The sequence below is a fragment of the Vombatus ursinus genome, unplaced genomic scaffold, assembly GCF_900497805.2.
Source record: "Vombatus ursinus unplaced genomic scaffold, bare-nosed wombat genome assembly UNPS02014775.1, whole genome shotgun sequence".
Lineage (NCBI taxonomy): Eukaryota > Metazoa > Chordata > Mammalia > Diprotodontia > Vombatidae > Vombatus > Vombatus ursinus.
The window spans coordinates 1,196,762-1,211,468 of record NW_020954553.1 but is presented as its reverse complement, the minus strand read 5'-3'; the positions used below and the strand labels follow the sequence as shown (position 1 = coordinate 1,211,468).

The 14,707-nt window shown below is 46.0% G+C and overlaps 1 protein-coding gene across 1 annotated transcript in view; it reads right to left on the bottom strand.

The window, feature by feature from the left end:
* Positions 1-14,128, bottom strand: part of OPRD1 (opioid receptor delta 1) — a 49,110-nt gene extending 34,982 nt beyond the window's left edge. The window contains exon 1 of the mRNA XM_027864713.1: positions 13,911-14,128. Within this exon, the coding sequence (XP_027720514.1) occupies positions 13,911-14,128 (218 nt within the window). The remainder of the gene's footprint in view (positions 1-13,910) is intronic.
* Between the last annotated feature and the right edge of the window lie 579 nt (positions 14,129-14,707).

Below are 14,707 nucleotides of genomic sequence, written 5' to 3'. Positions count from 1 at the left end.
CTTTTATTTTTGACATGGCCAATAGGGGAATTTGTTTTGTTTGATTATGCATGTATGTGACAGGGGCTCTGTTTTTCTTTCTTTCTACGTTGAGGAGGAGATGGGAGGGAGAGAGGAAAGATTTTGTTGGTTTAAAAACATTAAAATTTAATTTAATATAAATATACTTCAGGGGGGAAATCTGTCTATTTCATATACTTATTGTGTGACCTAGAGGAAGTTACTTAACCTCACTGAGCCTCAGTTTCCTGATCTGCAAAATGAAGGGGTTGGACTCTCAGGTCACTTCCAGCTTTCAGTCAATGACTCCATGATCTTCTCCCTAGAATGACAGTTGACTGGCCCTGTTGTTCTTGCTGTTCAGTCATTTCAGTTGTGTCCAACTCTCCATGACCACACTGGAGTGGTTTGCCATTTCCTTCTCTAGCTCATTTTATAGATGAGGCGAGCAGGGTGAAGTGACTTGCCCAGGGTCACACAGCTAGTAATTGTCTGAGGCCAGATTTGAACTCACAGAGATAAGTCTTCCTGACTCCAGGCCCAGCATTTTATCCATTATGCCACCTACAACGAACCGTATCTAGTATGGCAGGAACAGGCTTCAGCCTAATCCACTCCAGGGAAGATGCTAGTCACCAAGTGGCCCAAGCAGGAGACATGCTTGCCCAACAAATCTCAGGGCTTCAGCTCCAACTACATGGGCCCAGAGTTCCAGAAGCAGCAGAAAGACCACATCCTTTCTAAATGTCTTTACTCACTCCCAGAGGTTCAGGGAAGAGACGTAGAGAGGGAAGGGAGCTACCCTGAATATAAGGAGGTAAGCCAGGAGTCCTGGGGGTAGAGCAGTGGGTCATGCCCCTGGCTCTTTCCTTCTCCTCTACAGTAGCTTGAGGGAGGCTAGAATGGACTCCTTCTGTCCTCCCTTTTTCTCCTTTCCCTTTTCTGCAGCTCTCCTTGCTTGCTATTCAGGGCCCTAGGAGGCTGGTGAGTGAAGCCTGACTCACCCCCTTTAAATGCCATGATCTGACCTCAAGGCTAATCAGGGCAGATTTAGCTGCTCCCTGCCCTGGTCCCTGGAAGTAGCATGAGGTAAATTAACAATAATAATAATAACCATCCCACCTCTGACACATACTGGCTGTGACCTTGAATGAATTATTTAATCTTGCAGGGCCCCAGACAGCTCGCTAAGACTATAGATTGCAGAAATAGTGGTGACCGTTATTAGTGGAGAAAGTTATTCACCAGGAGCTCCTTATAGGGATAAAATCACAAGTCAAGTTTTTTTTTTTAATCTAACATTTATATCTTAGGTCTGGCAATACATACCTGTGTAAGTCTGGGCAAGTCACTTAATTACACTATGCCTCTCATTAGTACGATGAGGGGGTCGGCCTAGAGAATCAGAAATCCACAGATTCTGTATAATGCTTTAAGGTCAGCAAAATGTTTTACATATATTATCTCATTTCATAGCAGCCCTGTGAAAAAGGTGCTATCATAGTCCATTTTATAAATGAGGAAACTAAGGGTCAGAGAGGTCATGAACACAATAAATGTCCAAAGTGGAGTTCAGACTCAGGCCTTTCCTGGAGAGTGATGTACGGGAAAGATCACTGGATTTGGAGTCAGAAGAATGGGATTGAGATACTGGCCCAATCTTCCATTTTCTATTTCTGTGACCTTGGATAAGTCACTTATGTTTGCTGGGCCTCACTTTCCTCATCTGTAAAATGGAGTTAGACCCAATGACTTCTAAGCTCCCTTCTACCTCCAAATTTCTGAACCTTTTCAGTAACCACTCCATGCAGTATTAGGAGTCCCATACCTCATCTGGTCTAGTTCCCGCTGGGATGAAAGCCAGACTTTGTCACCTGCCTATGAGACTTCAGGTTTGATGTCAGGGAAAACTTCTTAACAATTGGAAATATCCAAAAGTAGAGTGAGCTTCCTAGGTGGTGGGTATCCCCAACTTGGTCAAATCACCTAATCTGCTGAGGCCTCAGTTTCCCCATCTGAAACATGAGAAAATTGGACTAGAAAGGTTTTACGTTCCTTTCGTTCTCTAAATCTACGAGTCTCCAAAACCTCCTCAGCGGGAAGAAAACCCAAAAGGGCATGTCCCCACTATCTCCCTGATACAAGATAGGTACTTTCACTGCTGTGTTGCTAGAGTGGGTTGATAGGTAGACATAGTTTTCATTCCAGTAATGACCCAAGCAGCTAGGTGGCTCAATGGATAGTCCTGGGCCTGGAGTCAGGAAGATTCCTCTTCCTGAGGTCAAATCTAGCCTCAGACACTTTTTAGCTGGGTGAGTCTGGGCAAGTCACTTCACTCTGTTTGCCTCAGTTTCCTCATCTATAAAATGAGCTGGAGAAGAAAATGGCAAACCACTCCAATATCTTTGCCAAGAAAACCTGAAATGGGGTTACAAAGAGTCAGACACAATTGAAACAACTAGACAACTACCTAGTAGTAGGTACATCAATGCCTCCTGAGGTTGGCCAGTCCCATCCAGGGACATGGCATCTGTTGCTCTGTTGAGCCTTCTCCCTTTTGTCTCTCAGTCTCCCTCAGAACACTTTAGAAGACAGGCTTCTTGGTCCTCCTCTCCTACCTCCCCACCCCCCCCTTCTTGGTCAGAGACAAGTCTCCATTGATTTCTGCAGCTGTGCTAGCTAGTTCAACCAGAAGCTCCAACAGAGCATCCGTTCCCATTAGGGAGAGCCAGGACTGCTCCAGGGCATCTGCATGGTGAATGGCTTTTAACCCAGCCTTTCTTCTCTCAGTCACTATTCACCCTCTTCCTGTGCTTGCTCTGATTTCCCTGGGAGCCAATTTGATTTTGAGGCCCCAGTCCTCAGCAGTAATGAAATCATACTTTGCACTTGCACGATTCCTTCCTCCCAAGGTGCGGCTGGCTGGAGCTTCATGGTATCCTCTGGACAAACAGATGGGTCTATGGGTCATCACAGATTGGTCAAGAATGGATAATGGATAAACTAAGTCATGGCTAGCAGCCAGCGAGCCAGTCAAGGATGAGGGAAGAACAGGGGCAGAAATTGTCAATAGTGTGGAGGTCAGGTGAATTCTTCTGCATTCTCAGACCTCTCTCTTGGCCAAGACTCCTCTCCTTTTTTCAAGTTCCTTCAAAGAATCAGAGAGCTGGCTCTTATGTCAGGGGAACCCATATTCAAATTGTGCCTCGGTGGCTCACTCCCTGTAAGACCTTTGGCAAGTCATTTAACCCCTGTTGGCTTCAATTTCCTCTCCTGTAAAGTGGGGATAATAATAGCATCTACCTCCCAAGGTCGTTATGAGAACCAAATGAGATAATAATTGTAAAGTGCTTAGCACAATTCCTGGCACATAATAAATGCTTAATAAGTGTTAATTATTATTATTAACATCTCTCTGCTCAGGTCTCCTCAACTATAAAACAAGAGTGTTGGATTAGGTGACCTCTAAGGTCCCTTCTAGATCTAACCATATGATCCTATGAACTCAGGCATGGAAGGAATCTCAAGAGATCATGTGATCTACTCCTACCTTCCAATCAAATAGGGTAGTAGAGTTGGATTTGGAGTCAGGAAGATTGGGTTCAAATCCTGCCTCAGAAACTTACTGTGTGACCCTGGATAAGTCGCTTAATTGCTTTGAAACTCAGTTTCCCCATCTGTAAAATAGGAATAATAATAGCACCTTCCTTCCAGGGTTGTTGTGCAAAGTATGATAAAAATGTAAGCTATTGTTATTTTGGGAGCAACTAGGTGGTGCCATAATGGATAGAATGATGAACACGGAGTAAGGAAGACTCATCTTCCTGAGTTCAAATCTGGCCCCAGACACTTACTAGCTGGATGACCCTGGGCAAGTCATTTGACCCTGTTTACCTCAGTTTTCTCATCTGCCAAATGACCTGGAAGAGGAAATGGCAAACCATTCCAGTATCTTTGCCAAGAAAACCCCAAATGGGGTCACAAAGAGTTAGAAAACTGAAAAACAACATTGTTATTTTTAAAGCATTCTGTAAATCTTAAAGTACCATAGAAATGAGAGTTATCATTACTGAGCCATTGTGTTCCCATTTTTTAGCCAAGGCCCAGAAAGGTTATGGAATCTGTCCAAGATCACAGTACCTCCTTTCCATTCTTAATATTCCCTCCTAGTTCAGGTCCTCACCATTTCATGTTTGGACTATGGCAATAACCAGATGTCCTTTCTTCCAATGTCTTGACTTTCTAATCCATCCTTTACACTAGTGATGTCAAACTCGGATGGAAAAGTAGGGCCACTAGTTCATCCACAAAGATCCCTGCGTGCCACAAATTGACCTAGTTTTTAAATGTAATATTATTTACATCATATTTATTTTTATTTATTCTGTTAATTATTTCCCAGTTATGTTTTAGGCTGGTTCTGGCCACACTTGAGAGTGTTGCGGGCCACTTGCAGTGTTTGACACTTTTGATTTATGCCAGATTATGGCATAAATGATTTATTATGATTTATAATCATAATCATAAATGATAGATTATGATTTATGTCAGATTAACCCTCCTAAAATACCACTGCCAATGTCATCCCTCTCCGCAGAAAGCCTTCAAAACTATTTCAATGCCCAAACATTAAAGTTTGGAGTGACATTCAAGGCCTTTCCTATTGACTTCTCCAGGTTTAGCTTTCACCATCTTCCCATAGGAACTCTCTGTTCCAGTTAAATAACTCTTTTCAGCTTTCCCTGAATAGATCATGCTCATTCCCTGCTCTTCGAGCCAATATCTCTATATGGACTGCCTGGCTCTCCTCTTGTCTGAACAAAAGCTAAGGATTCAGGGAGGAGTGGGTGGAGAACAGTGGGAAGAAGAAGAGAAGGAGAAGAGGGAGAGGAAAGAAGAGTATGATTCATCAGTATGTTAGAGAATTATCCATTTAGAGATGGAAGGGACCTTAGAGGCTGTGTACTCTGATCTCCACTTTATAGATGAGGAATTGGGACCTAGAGAAGGTAAGTGACTGCTTACAGGTAGTAGGCAGCAGAGCTGGGATTTGAGCTCACCCCAAACCCAGCTTACTTCATTATACCCCACTTCCCTACTCCTACTCAGTACATTGACTCTATCACACCTCTCTGTCCAAACATTAACAAGAATGAGCTTTTTTTTTTAAGCTCCTTTCCCAAAGGCAGACGTATGTGAAGGTCTGAAGTGAGGGATCCCCAGTGTAGCGAAGCATGGACTTTGGGCCAGCCAACCAACCGGATGATGCTGGCACCTTGTTCTCAGGATGAGAGCTGTCTCATAGACCCTCAGCAGAGAAATCAGTGGAGCTCCAGCTCCAGAGGGAGCTGGCCTGTTCAGAGAGTGATGTCAAGAGCAGAAATCAGATGCTCCCTGCATCTCAGCATGTTAGGGAGAGAAGGGGATGGTCAGTGGGGATGGTGCTGAAATGTCTGGCTTCCTGAGTGTCTGACCAAAGAGGCTGGGAAAAGGAAAGGGATGTGAGCTTGGTGATTGGTAGAGGACAGAGAATGGGGTGGGGGGGCGGATTTGAGAAGGAGAGAGATACACAGACTAAGGGAGAGGAAGAAGCAGAGGGAGTTAGGGAGAGACATGGATAGGAAGAAACAAAGAGACACAGGGAGAGAGAAACACATTGGGAGGAGAAGGGGAGATAGAAAAAGAAAGAGAAAGGAACAGAAAGGGGAAGAGACACAAAGTAAAAAATCACTGGAACACAAGGAAGAAAGGGGGGAGGAAGACAGAGAGAGAGATCAAAGGAAACATGGAAAAGACAAAGAGTCAGAGAAAGGGGGGAGGTGGAAAGGGAGAGACTTACAAAAGGATAAAGGTAGAGACTGAAGGAAACAAGGGAAAGACAGAGACCCAGACAGATACAGAGAAAGAAAAAGAGAAACAATCCCAAATCTGAGGGTCCAATCAATCCCACGGTTAAACACCCTTACATAATATGTCCGTCAAAGATTTCAAATTCTGGGGAAACCCAACCCGCTGACAGAGGAGCTCTCCAAGGTGATGGCAACCTTCAAAGTTAGAAGCCAACTCAAAGGCTTTGGCTGAGTGGGGTGACAATGCTGGAGTAGAGGGGCAGCTGAGGACTGTACCATCTCACCTTTCTGGAGAAATTGAGGTCATTTCTCCTTGACTGACATCAGTGAATGAGCTTCATAAATTGCTGTTGTTCAAGGAACTTCTATAAGTCTTCAGGAAAGACTGTAAGAGGGCTGCAGAAGAGGCAGCCCTGGTATAATGAAGAGAGAGCCAGAGTCCAAAAGACCTGGGTTCAGGTGTTGCCTCTGAAACATAAATGGCTGTGTGACCCTGGGCGGATCACTTAACCTCTCACTACCTCAAGTGCTGGTGTTAATCTGGTGTTGGGGAGAGATCTCTATATATAACCAGTTAAGGAGAGAGAGAGAGAGAGAGACAGAGAGACAGAGAGACAGAGAGACAGAGAGACAGAGAGAGAGAGATTTCATTCTTTTGTTTGCTTGACAGAATCTGCCCCTTGAAGACAGCCATCTACACAAGATCCCCAACTGAGGGGGAAAAAATAAAGGATTGAATAAAGAGAATGGTTATTCCATTAGTTATGGCCATGGTCAAGATGACAACTTCTTGATTGAAAATTAAAGGTGCACATTTTCAAATACTCTTTAATGCTTCTGGTGAGTTTCCAAGTTATTCTGGCTACTTTTTCCAAGTATGCATCTTAACAAAGAGTAGCTAAGAACTCAAGTCAATTTCTTCAGCCCCTGCATTTCTTCCAAATCTTGCAGGTCAAACTAAGTTCCTTCCAGACTTAGATCTGGAAAGGACCTTCTAGGCCATCTAAGTCTAAGCCCATCATTTTACAAATGTGAAAACTGAGGAAGTAGTACACTAGAGGAAAGAAAGAAGCTGCCAACACAGCTTCGGAGAAGTCCCATAGGTTGGGCTCCTCCTTGCACTTAAGACTCACAGAATGTTAGACCTGGAAGGGACCTTTGATATAATTTAATCCAATTCCCTCATTTCTACAGGTGAAGAAACTGAGATGGGGGATGGGGGAGGGGCAGGTCAAGTGACTTGCCCAAAGTCACACAGCTAATAAGAGTTGGTATCAAAACCCAGGTCTTCTGATTCTATGTGTGCATATCACCAGGCATAGTTCCTAGAATCTTAGGACAGGTGACTCCAGGTGCAACCACAGACTTCTGAGTGTTTGTGTTCTCATATGGCCAGAATGAGTCTCTGGGACATTAGGATAGGCTGCCTCAGATGCTCTGTGTCTCCATAATTCAGTGCCTCAGGGTATGTGTGTGTGTGTGGGGGTGCACTTTGAGATACCAGGTTTCTAGCTACCCATTCTGTGGATTTGTCAGTTTATCCATTGGCACCTTGCCCCACACCCTAGGATCCACTTGGACAGGATTGTCTAGAGCAGAGGTTGTTAACCTGGGGTCTCTAAACTTGTTTTTTTTTTTTCCAAATTACATACATATATAGCTATTTCACTTTAATTGGTTTCCATTGTAATCCCATGTGTTTATGCATTTAAAAACATTCCAAGAAGGGTCCATAGGCTTCACCAGGTTGCCAATGGGGTCCATGACTCCCCCCCAAAAAAAGGTCATAACCCCTGGTCTAGAGATACTTGCGAGGTGCTCTGGCCTCAACTACTCAGAAATAGAATGGTGAGACCTCCTGTACACCAAAGTGGGGGTTGGGTGATGGTGATGATGACAAAGAACCAAAGGCCGTTTGAGGGGGAAACTGAACTGATGTTGCTAAGCTGGAAGGAGAGAGTTGATAAAAAGGAGAGAGAAATCAAGATAATGAAGGTCTCAAGAGCAGTTATGACAGAACTCCCTGACAGCTCCACTGTCCTCCTTCACTGAGTAAGGGAGCTGATCTGGATATAGCATTCAACGATCTACAGGTTTCAAAAGAGTGAATACCGGCCCCTAGTTTTCATCTGTCATCCAGTGGTAATTTTCCAGGTTGGGAATCAGGCTGGTATAAATGGAAAGGAAGGAGAGGGCTCTGGAGCAAAGGTCCCTGTGCTAAGAGAGGTATGCTAGAGGAACTATACCCTGAGCTCCTGGACACTACTGTATTAGCTACCTGAGGGAAGGTGACATAATGAATCAAGTCAGGAAAACCTGGGTTCTATCTAATCTCACCTAAGACATTGACTAATTTTGTGAACCTGGGCAAATCACTTCACTTGAGCTGAAATTTCCTCATCTATAAAAATAATAAATGATAATAACACCTGCCACCCAGAGTTGTTTTTAGTCTCATTAATAATGTATGTAAAAGACTTTGCTAGCTTAAAAAAGCTAGGGTAGTAATCATAATTTCAGATAAGATTACAGTAAATATAGGTAAAATAAAAGCTGTGACCAAGAAAATTACATTAGGTTTAAATATTAACTATGTTTTGTTCCTATCAGAAATGTCATTTGATACAGAGATCAAAAGTGATCACCAGGGACAATCACTATAGGGGAAGGAGGGGAGATCAGGGCTCAGACACTTACTGGAGGGGAAGGAAGGGCAGGAGGAGAGAGAGATTCAAGGCTGGGGGAAATCAGGGATGGGGTACCCAAATGTCCCAACTCCATCTAATACCTCAGGATAGGGGTGCCCCCTCACCCTGCCAAGCCTCCCTCCTGTTTCCAGCTTTAGGGGGGGCTAGAGAGATGATATAATGTGAGTGAATCAGATTGGAGCTGAGCCTAAGGATGGAGGGGGAGGAAGGGTCCCCCCTTCACATGCACTCACAATACTGATTTCTTGGTGAGTGAGACGAAGTGGGTATCCTCCTCCCCCCAACCTGGTTATAGGAGGAAGGGGTTAGTGTTAGGGGGTGGTGGTCATGGGGGCACCATGGCTATGTTATCAATAGTATGTAGCCTGTCCTCCTGAAGGGATGAGAGGCATACATGGGTGCCTAGTTGACTCAAACAAGGTCACCCCAACACCTCAGATAGTTGTGGGAGAATGAATCTCTTCCTTCAGCAAGAGTCATAGGGTTTTTCCCATCTCTGGCTCTGTGTGGGTGGGTGGTTGTACCATGTTTAAGGAGAATGGGAAGATGTGCTAATTATCAATTACAGCAGAGTCATATCTTACTGCGGAGGTGAGGTTCTAAAGTCAGCTCATTTGAAAATCCCTTAAATTACCCATAAAGTTCAGTGTCTTTAAACAGTTGCAGCTGGAGAGAGGATCATTTTTTATCATTTTTATTGGTAGTTTTTGTATCACGTCACCTCCATTTCTGAATACATCACTCCCTCCCCTGCACACACACACACACATACACACAAAACTCAGGAATCCATCCCTTGTAACATACATGCATACATTAATTAATTCATGGCAAAAAAAAAAGAGAAAAATAACAGTTCAGTGGAATTAACCAACCCATCAACCCAGGCTGACAGTATGTGCAGTGCTCTGCAACCAAAGTTTTTTTAAAAAGCAGTCAGTGGCAGGAAGCAGAAGGAGCTAAGATGGTTGCTGTGGAAACAACTGAATGTAAATTTTATTTTTCACAACACCCAGCTAAGCTATTGATCCAGAGAGAATCAGGAACTAAGACTTATTTTTCAAATGGAAAGAAAACAGGAATAGGTAATGACTTAGCTAGTTGGAAAGCTGCTGGTTGTGTTGGAAGGGTTTTACACAATGTGATAATATTAAAGAGTTGATGGATCCCATGAAACTGATTCTTCTCTTGCCTAGAGGCAAGAGGAAGGGCATCCATGGCAGGGGCCTTCTAGCTAACCAGAAATTCTGGGAAGGCCAAGGGATGCCGTCCCTCTCATTAACTTCACCCACCTAAGCAGAATAAATAGACTGTGAGTAGGTGTGAAGAAGGTGAGGCTCTAGAATCCCATTCAGCACAAGGGAGACATTCATCCTTGGAGAGGAGGGATGGAAGGAACCGGATCCAACTGAAGAAACAGCAAATTCACCTCTCCATCTCCAGCTCGGCTCATTCTGGGGCAGATGCTCATTGACTGAAATGGCAGGTGAAGGGTGAAATTTCTCACATTATTACTATTTTTCACTTTTTCTTTGCTTAGTGGTAGTAGTTTAATTTACTTAAGTTAAATGCCTTCGTGAGGTGACTCCATTGCATAGTGATGCCTCTTTGATCAGGCATCAGTAGCAACTAGAGGCAATGTGGCCGTGTGGATAGAGTGAAGGACTTATTCATGTAGTGCTGCGTTCAAATCCTGTCTCTGACACTTACTTAGCTGTGTGACACTGGGCAAGTCACTCAATCTCTATGTTCCCCTCAGATGGACTCCTAAGAATCACGATCTGCATTGTGGAAGGTGTTCCTTGGTGCTCTGTGAAGCATAGCATCATCTGGTTGCCTTAGAGAGGACCTAAAAATCACCCAGTTCAACCCCTTCATATTTCAGATAAGAAAACTGAAGACCAGAGAAACAAGATGACATACAGAATCATAGATCTTGAGTCAAAAGGAACCTTAGAAAGTCACTGAGTCCAATCCCATCATTTTATAGATGAGGAATCTGAGGCAAACAGAGGTTGAGTGATTTGCTCAGAGTCACACAGCTAGTAAGTGGCTCAGGCAGGATTTGAACCCAGGTCTCCCTGACTCCAAGTCCAATGTCCAATTCATGATACCATTCTCCTTCTCAAAAGGTACCTGTATGGGACAGGAATTGAACCCAGGCCTCTGAAATGGCATTAGAATATCAAAGCTTCACCTTTTAAATGCCAGAATTTTTTTATTACAATCATTTGGGATGGAAATATTCAAGGAGGCAGATAGGTGGCTCAGGGCATAGAGTGCTGAGCCTAGCGTCAGGAAGATCTGAGTTCAAATCCAGCCTCAGACACTTAATAGCTGTGTGATGCTGGTCGAGTCACTTAACTTCTATTTACCTTAATCCACTGGAGAAGGAAATGGCAAAGCACTCCAGTATCTTTACCAAGAAAATTCCATGGACAATATGGTCCATGGAGTCACAAAGAGCTGGACATGATTGAACAACAACATGGAAACCTTCCTGAAAATGCCTTCTCAAAAAAAGCATACCAACCACAGTTTTCTCAATGACTCTGGGTCTTGGTTATAAGCATTGTAAGTATCCATTATTCTAGACTATATTAAAGTGATATCAAGGCAGAGGGAATGATTTCACGCTGTTGGCTACCACACTGAATGGTCCTAAACCAGGGGTAGGGAACCTGCAGCCTCGAGGCCACCCTCTACATCCTCAAGTGTAGCCCTTTGACTGAATCCAAACTTCACAGAACAAATCCCCTTAATAAAAGGATTTGTTCTGTAAAATTTGGACTCAGTCAAAAGACCACACCCAAGGACCTAGAAGGCCACATGTGGCTTTAAGACCGAAGGTTCTCCACCCCTGGTCCTAGACTATTTTGCTTTTTGAGTTGTCAGGACTGGTTTTTTAAAATAATTTTTCTGTCTCTTCTCCTGTCTCTCAAGCTATGAGGTACCTTGTCAAAGTACCTGTCTCCAGCAGTCTTGCTCCTACCTGAATTTTCAGTCCACACAAATTAATTAAGCTTGCCAGAATTGTGTCTAAAATAAGAGACAATAGGCTTGGAGTTAGGACCTGAGGAAGTCTCCAGTGACTGAAGGGCATTATGAATTGCTGTGGCTGCAAAGTCTTTCCCCCTTCCCCCCTGCTTCTTTCAGGGAATCTGGATAAGTGGACAAGCAGAGTGGTATAAATGACCATTAGATAAGGCAGACACTATTGCCTTGCCATTCAGCAGAAATCTACCAGCAGTGTGATATCTGTGGGATACCAAGGCCAGCTCACAGTAGGGGTGGGGGCAGAAGTAGAAGCCCGTCATATAAGAGAACACAGCCAGTGGGAAATGGATGTGAGGGAAGGGAAGGGTCTCCCTGCTTCCCGGAGTGCACTACCCAGAAGGGCAAGGTCAAAGGCAGGTCATCGGGAAAAGAACACTTTACAAGCCCTCTCAAGCACTGCTCTCCGGAGACAGAGTAGCTCTTCCAGGCACAGTTAAAAAAACCATCTCACCATCTGCCAGGAACCATGTAACGCCCAAGGAAGCCACAGAATCAGGGCTGCCTTCACCCTCTTAAAACAAATGATTCTCCATCTCCCTTCTCTTGACGGGGCTGAAGTTAGCTCTGCAGGACTTCTTAGAGAAATTACTCTCGGGGCCCTATGACACCCTAGGCAAACATGAGAGGCTCTTTGCCCTTTCCAAAAGAATTCTACTAGACTGAGGCTTATCCCCAGCTGGAGATGAGAGATGGGAGAGGTGGTGTTTAGACCTTTCTTTGTGGGATTCTTGGGCTGCCTACAGGCATAAACCTGTCCCAGAAAATCAAAGATTTCCACAGGCAAAACAAGTTCACAGAATCAGGGAGAGACCTCAAAGGCCATCCACCCAGGCAGGTATCCCCATCCTCAATGATCATCTGCTCATCTGGTCTCCCTGAAGACCTCCCATGGAGGAGATGAGACCAGCTCCCAAGGTAGCCCCTTCCACTTTGGGGTCCATTTCATTGCTGGGAAGTTCTTCCTGACATCAAGCCTGACTGGATGTCTAAAGTGTCTAAATTGCTAACAGGGCCAAGCAGAACTAGGGACAGGTTTATAGATTTCGAGATGGAAGTCACCTAAGAAATCATCTAGTCCAACTCTTGTTTTTTTTACAGAGGAGGAAACTGAGGCCCAGAGAGACAGAGTCACTTGCCCAATGTCACCCAAGTACTCAAAAACAAGGCTTAGATTCAAACCCAGATTCTCTACCTCCAAATTCAAGGCTCTTTCCAGGGTTTCCCAAGATTTCTGTCTCAAGGAAAACCCTAATTCCTTTTCCACATGACATTCTTTCAAATACTTGGAAATAATGTTCATGTGGCATCCCTCATCTACCTCCTCTCACCCACATCTCCTCTTCTTTGGGTTAAAAATCTCCAGTTCCCTCAAATGATCTTTCTTTGGGGTGGTCACCAATCCTTTCATCAACCTGCTTACCCTCCAGCTTATCAATATCTTACCAGTTCTCCAACATTGCATTGTGGCCTTCTTCAAAAAATAATAGTAATACAACCCTGAACCTGGGGGTAGGGGAGACCTCATGTGACGTGAGGACTGAGTAATCATCAAGTGCTTTCAGACACTCCTGGCCAAATGACTCCTGGGAAAGAGATGAGAGCACTTATATCTACATAGGTGACTTGGAAACCTGGGCTCTCTCTCCAAGTGCAAATGGGCACACAAATATTGAGCTGTAGTGAACCCAGAGCACCTGAGGTCACTAAGAAACAGGACTGAGGATACAAGACACTTGCACATGTGAGGGCACACAGACTATAGAAATAAGGGCAAGCAGAACACCTGAGATCGCCCGTAGGAAGGTCTAAGGAAGCAGGGATGGGGATGGCAGTTCAGTTCAGTTTATGTCAAGAGACAGGCTTGCCGGCAGGCAGATTGGCCCCCTGCAAAGGGAGCTAAGTATAGGCAGGCAGGGCACCTGTGGCCACCTGTGTCAAATTCCAGACACCAGCTCTGCAATGTGGATGGACGCACAGGAACACACACACGGTTCCGGCCAGCAGCAGCAGCCCCTCAAACAAAGCCCCGGCAGCGGCGGTGGCAGCGGCGGCACGCAGTCTGCATCTGACACACTGGGACAGCCTCTGATCATCCTCTCCTGCATAGGGCCCAAGTGCCCACAGGCACTTGGTATACACACACACTCACACACACACACACACACACACACACACACACACACACACACACACCACACACTGCACACCAGGGGCTCCTGGGCGCTGTCCATCACCCTGGAGGCCTCCGGATGCCTCCTCCCCCACCCCCAGCCCTCGCCCCAGGTCCCGGCCTCACCTTACGATCCCATACATGACCAGTACGTTGCCCAACAGTCCTACCACACACACAGCAGAGTAGAGAGCCGTGATAGCCACAGCCAGCGCGATGGACGCGGCGCTGCGGCCGCCCCTAGCCAGCTCCGGCTCCGGCTCCGGCTCCGAAGCGTTGGCGCCCGAGCAGTTAGCAAGGAAATGGGGCGCCTGCTCAGCGTCTGCCAGAAGGACCGGCTCCATGACTGGCAGGGTCGAACTGGGAGAGCTGGGACTGACCGGGACGCGACGGGACGGGTCGGGATGGGACAGGACGGTCGAACCGGTTCACTCCTTCTCCCGTAGACTGGAACAGGGAGCCCAAGCAGGCTGCAGTGACTGGCCACTGGGCGAGCCAGTACACCGAGGCAGCCCCCGGGGGTTGCAGCGCTGTGCTGTGCGCTTAGCGCGTACAGGCGCAGCCCTGGCACTCCCCAGCCCCGCTGCGGGGAAGGAGCGGCTGACCCTGGAGACAGCTCCCCGACACCAAGGCGGGCAGGCTGCAGCCCCCTGGCTTTCGGGATATCACTCTCGTTCCTCGCCAGCCGCAGCGCGGCTTCCTCGGGCTCCCCCTCCAGTGTGCGCCCCAGCCCTGACTCGCCGTCACTCCTAGCCCCGGCGCGATTTATTAGAAAACCTGCCGGCTCCTCAGACGTGGTGCACCACGTGGGCAGCTGCCAGGCTGCGGGGGCGGACTTTGCATCAGCCTGGCAGACCAGACCCCCGCTCCCAACTGGTCCTGGTGCAGCCTGGCTAGCAATGTGGGGCTGCGTTCGATCTATT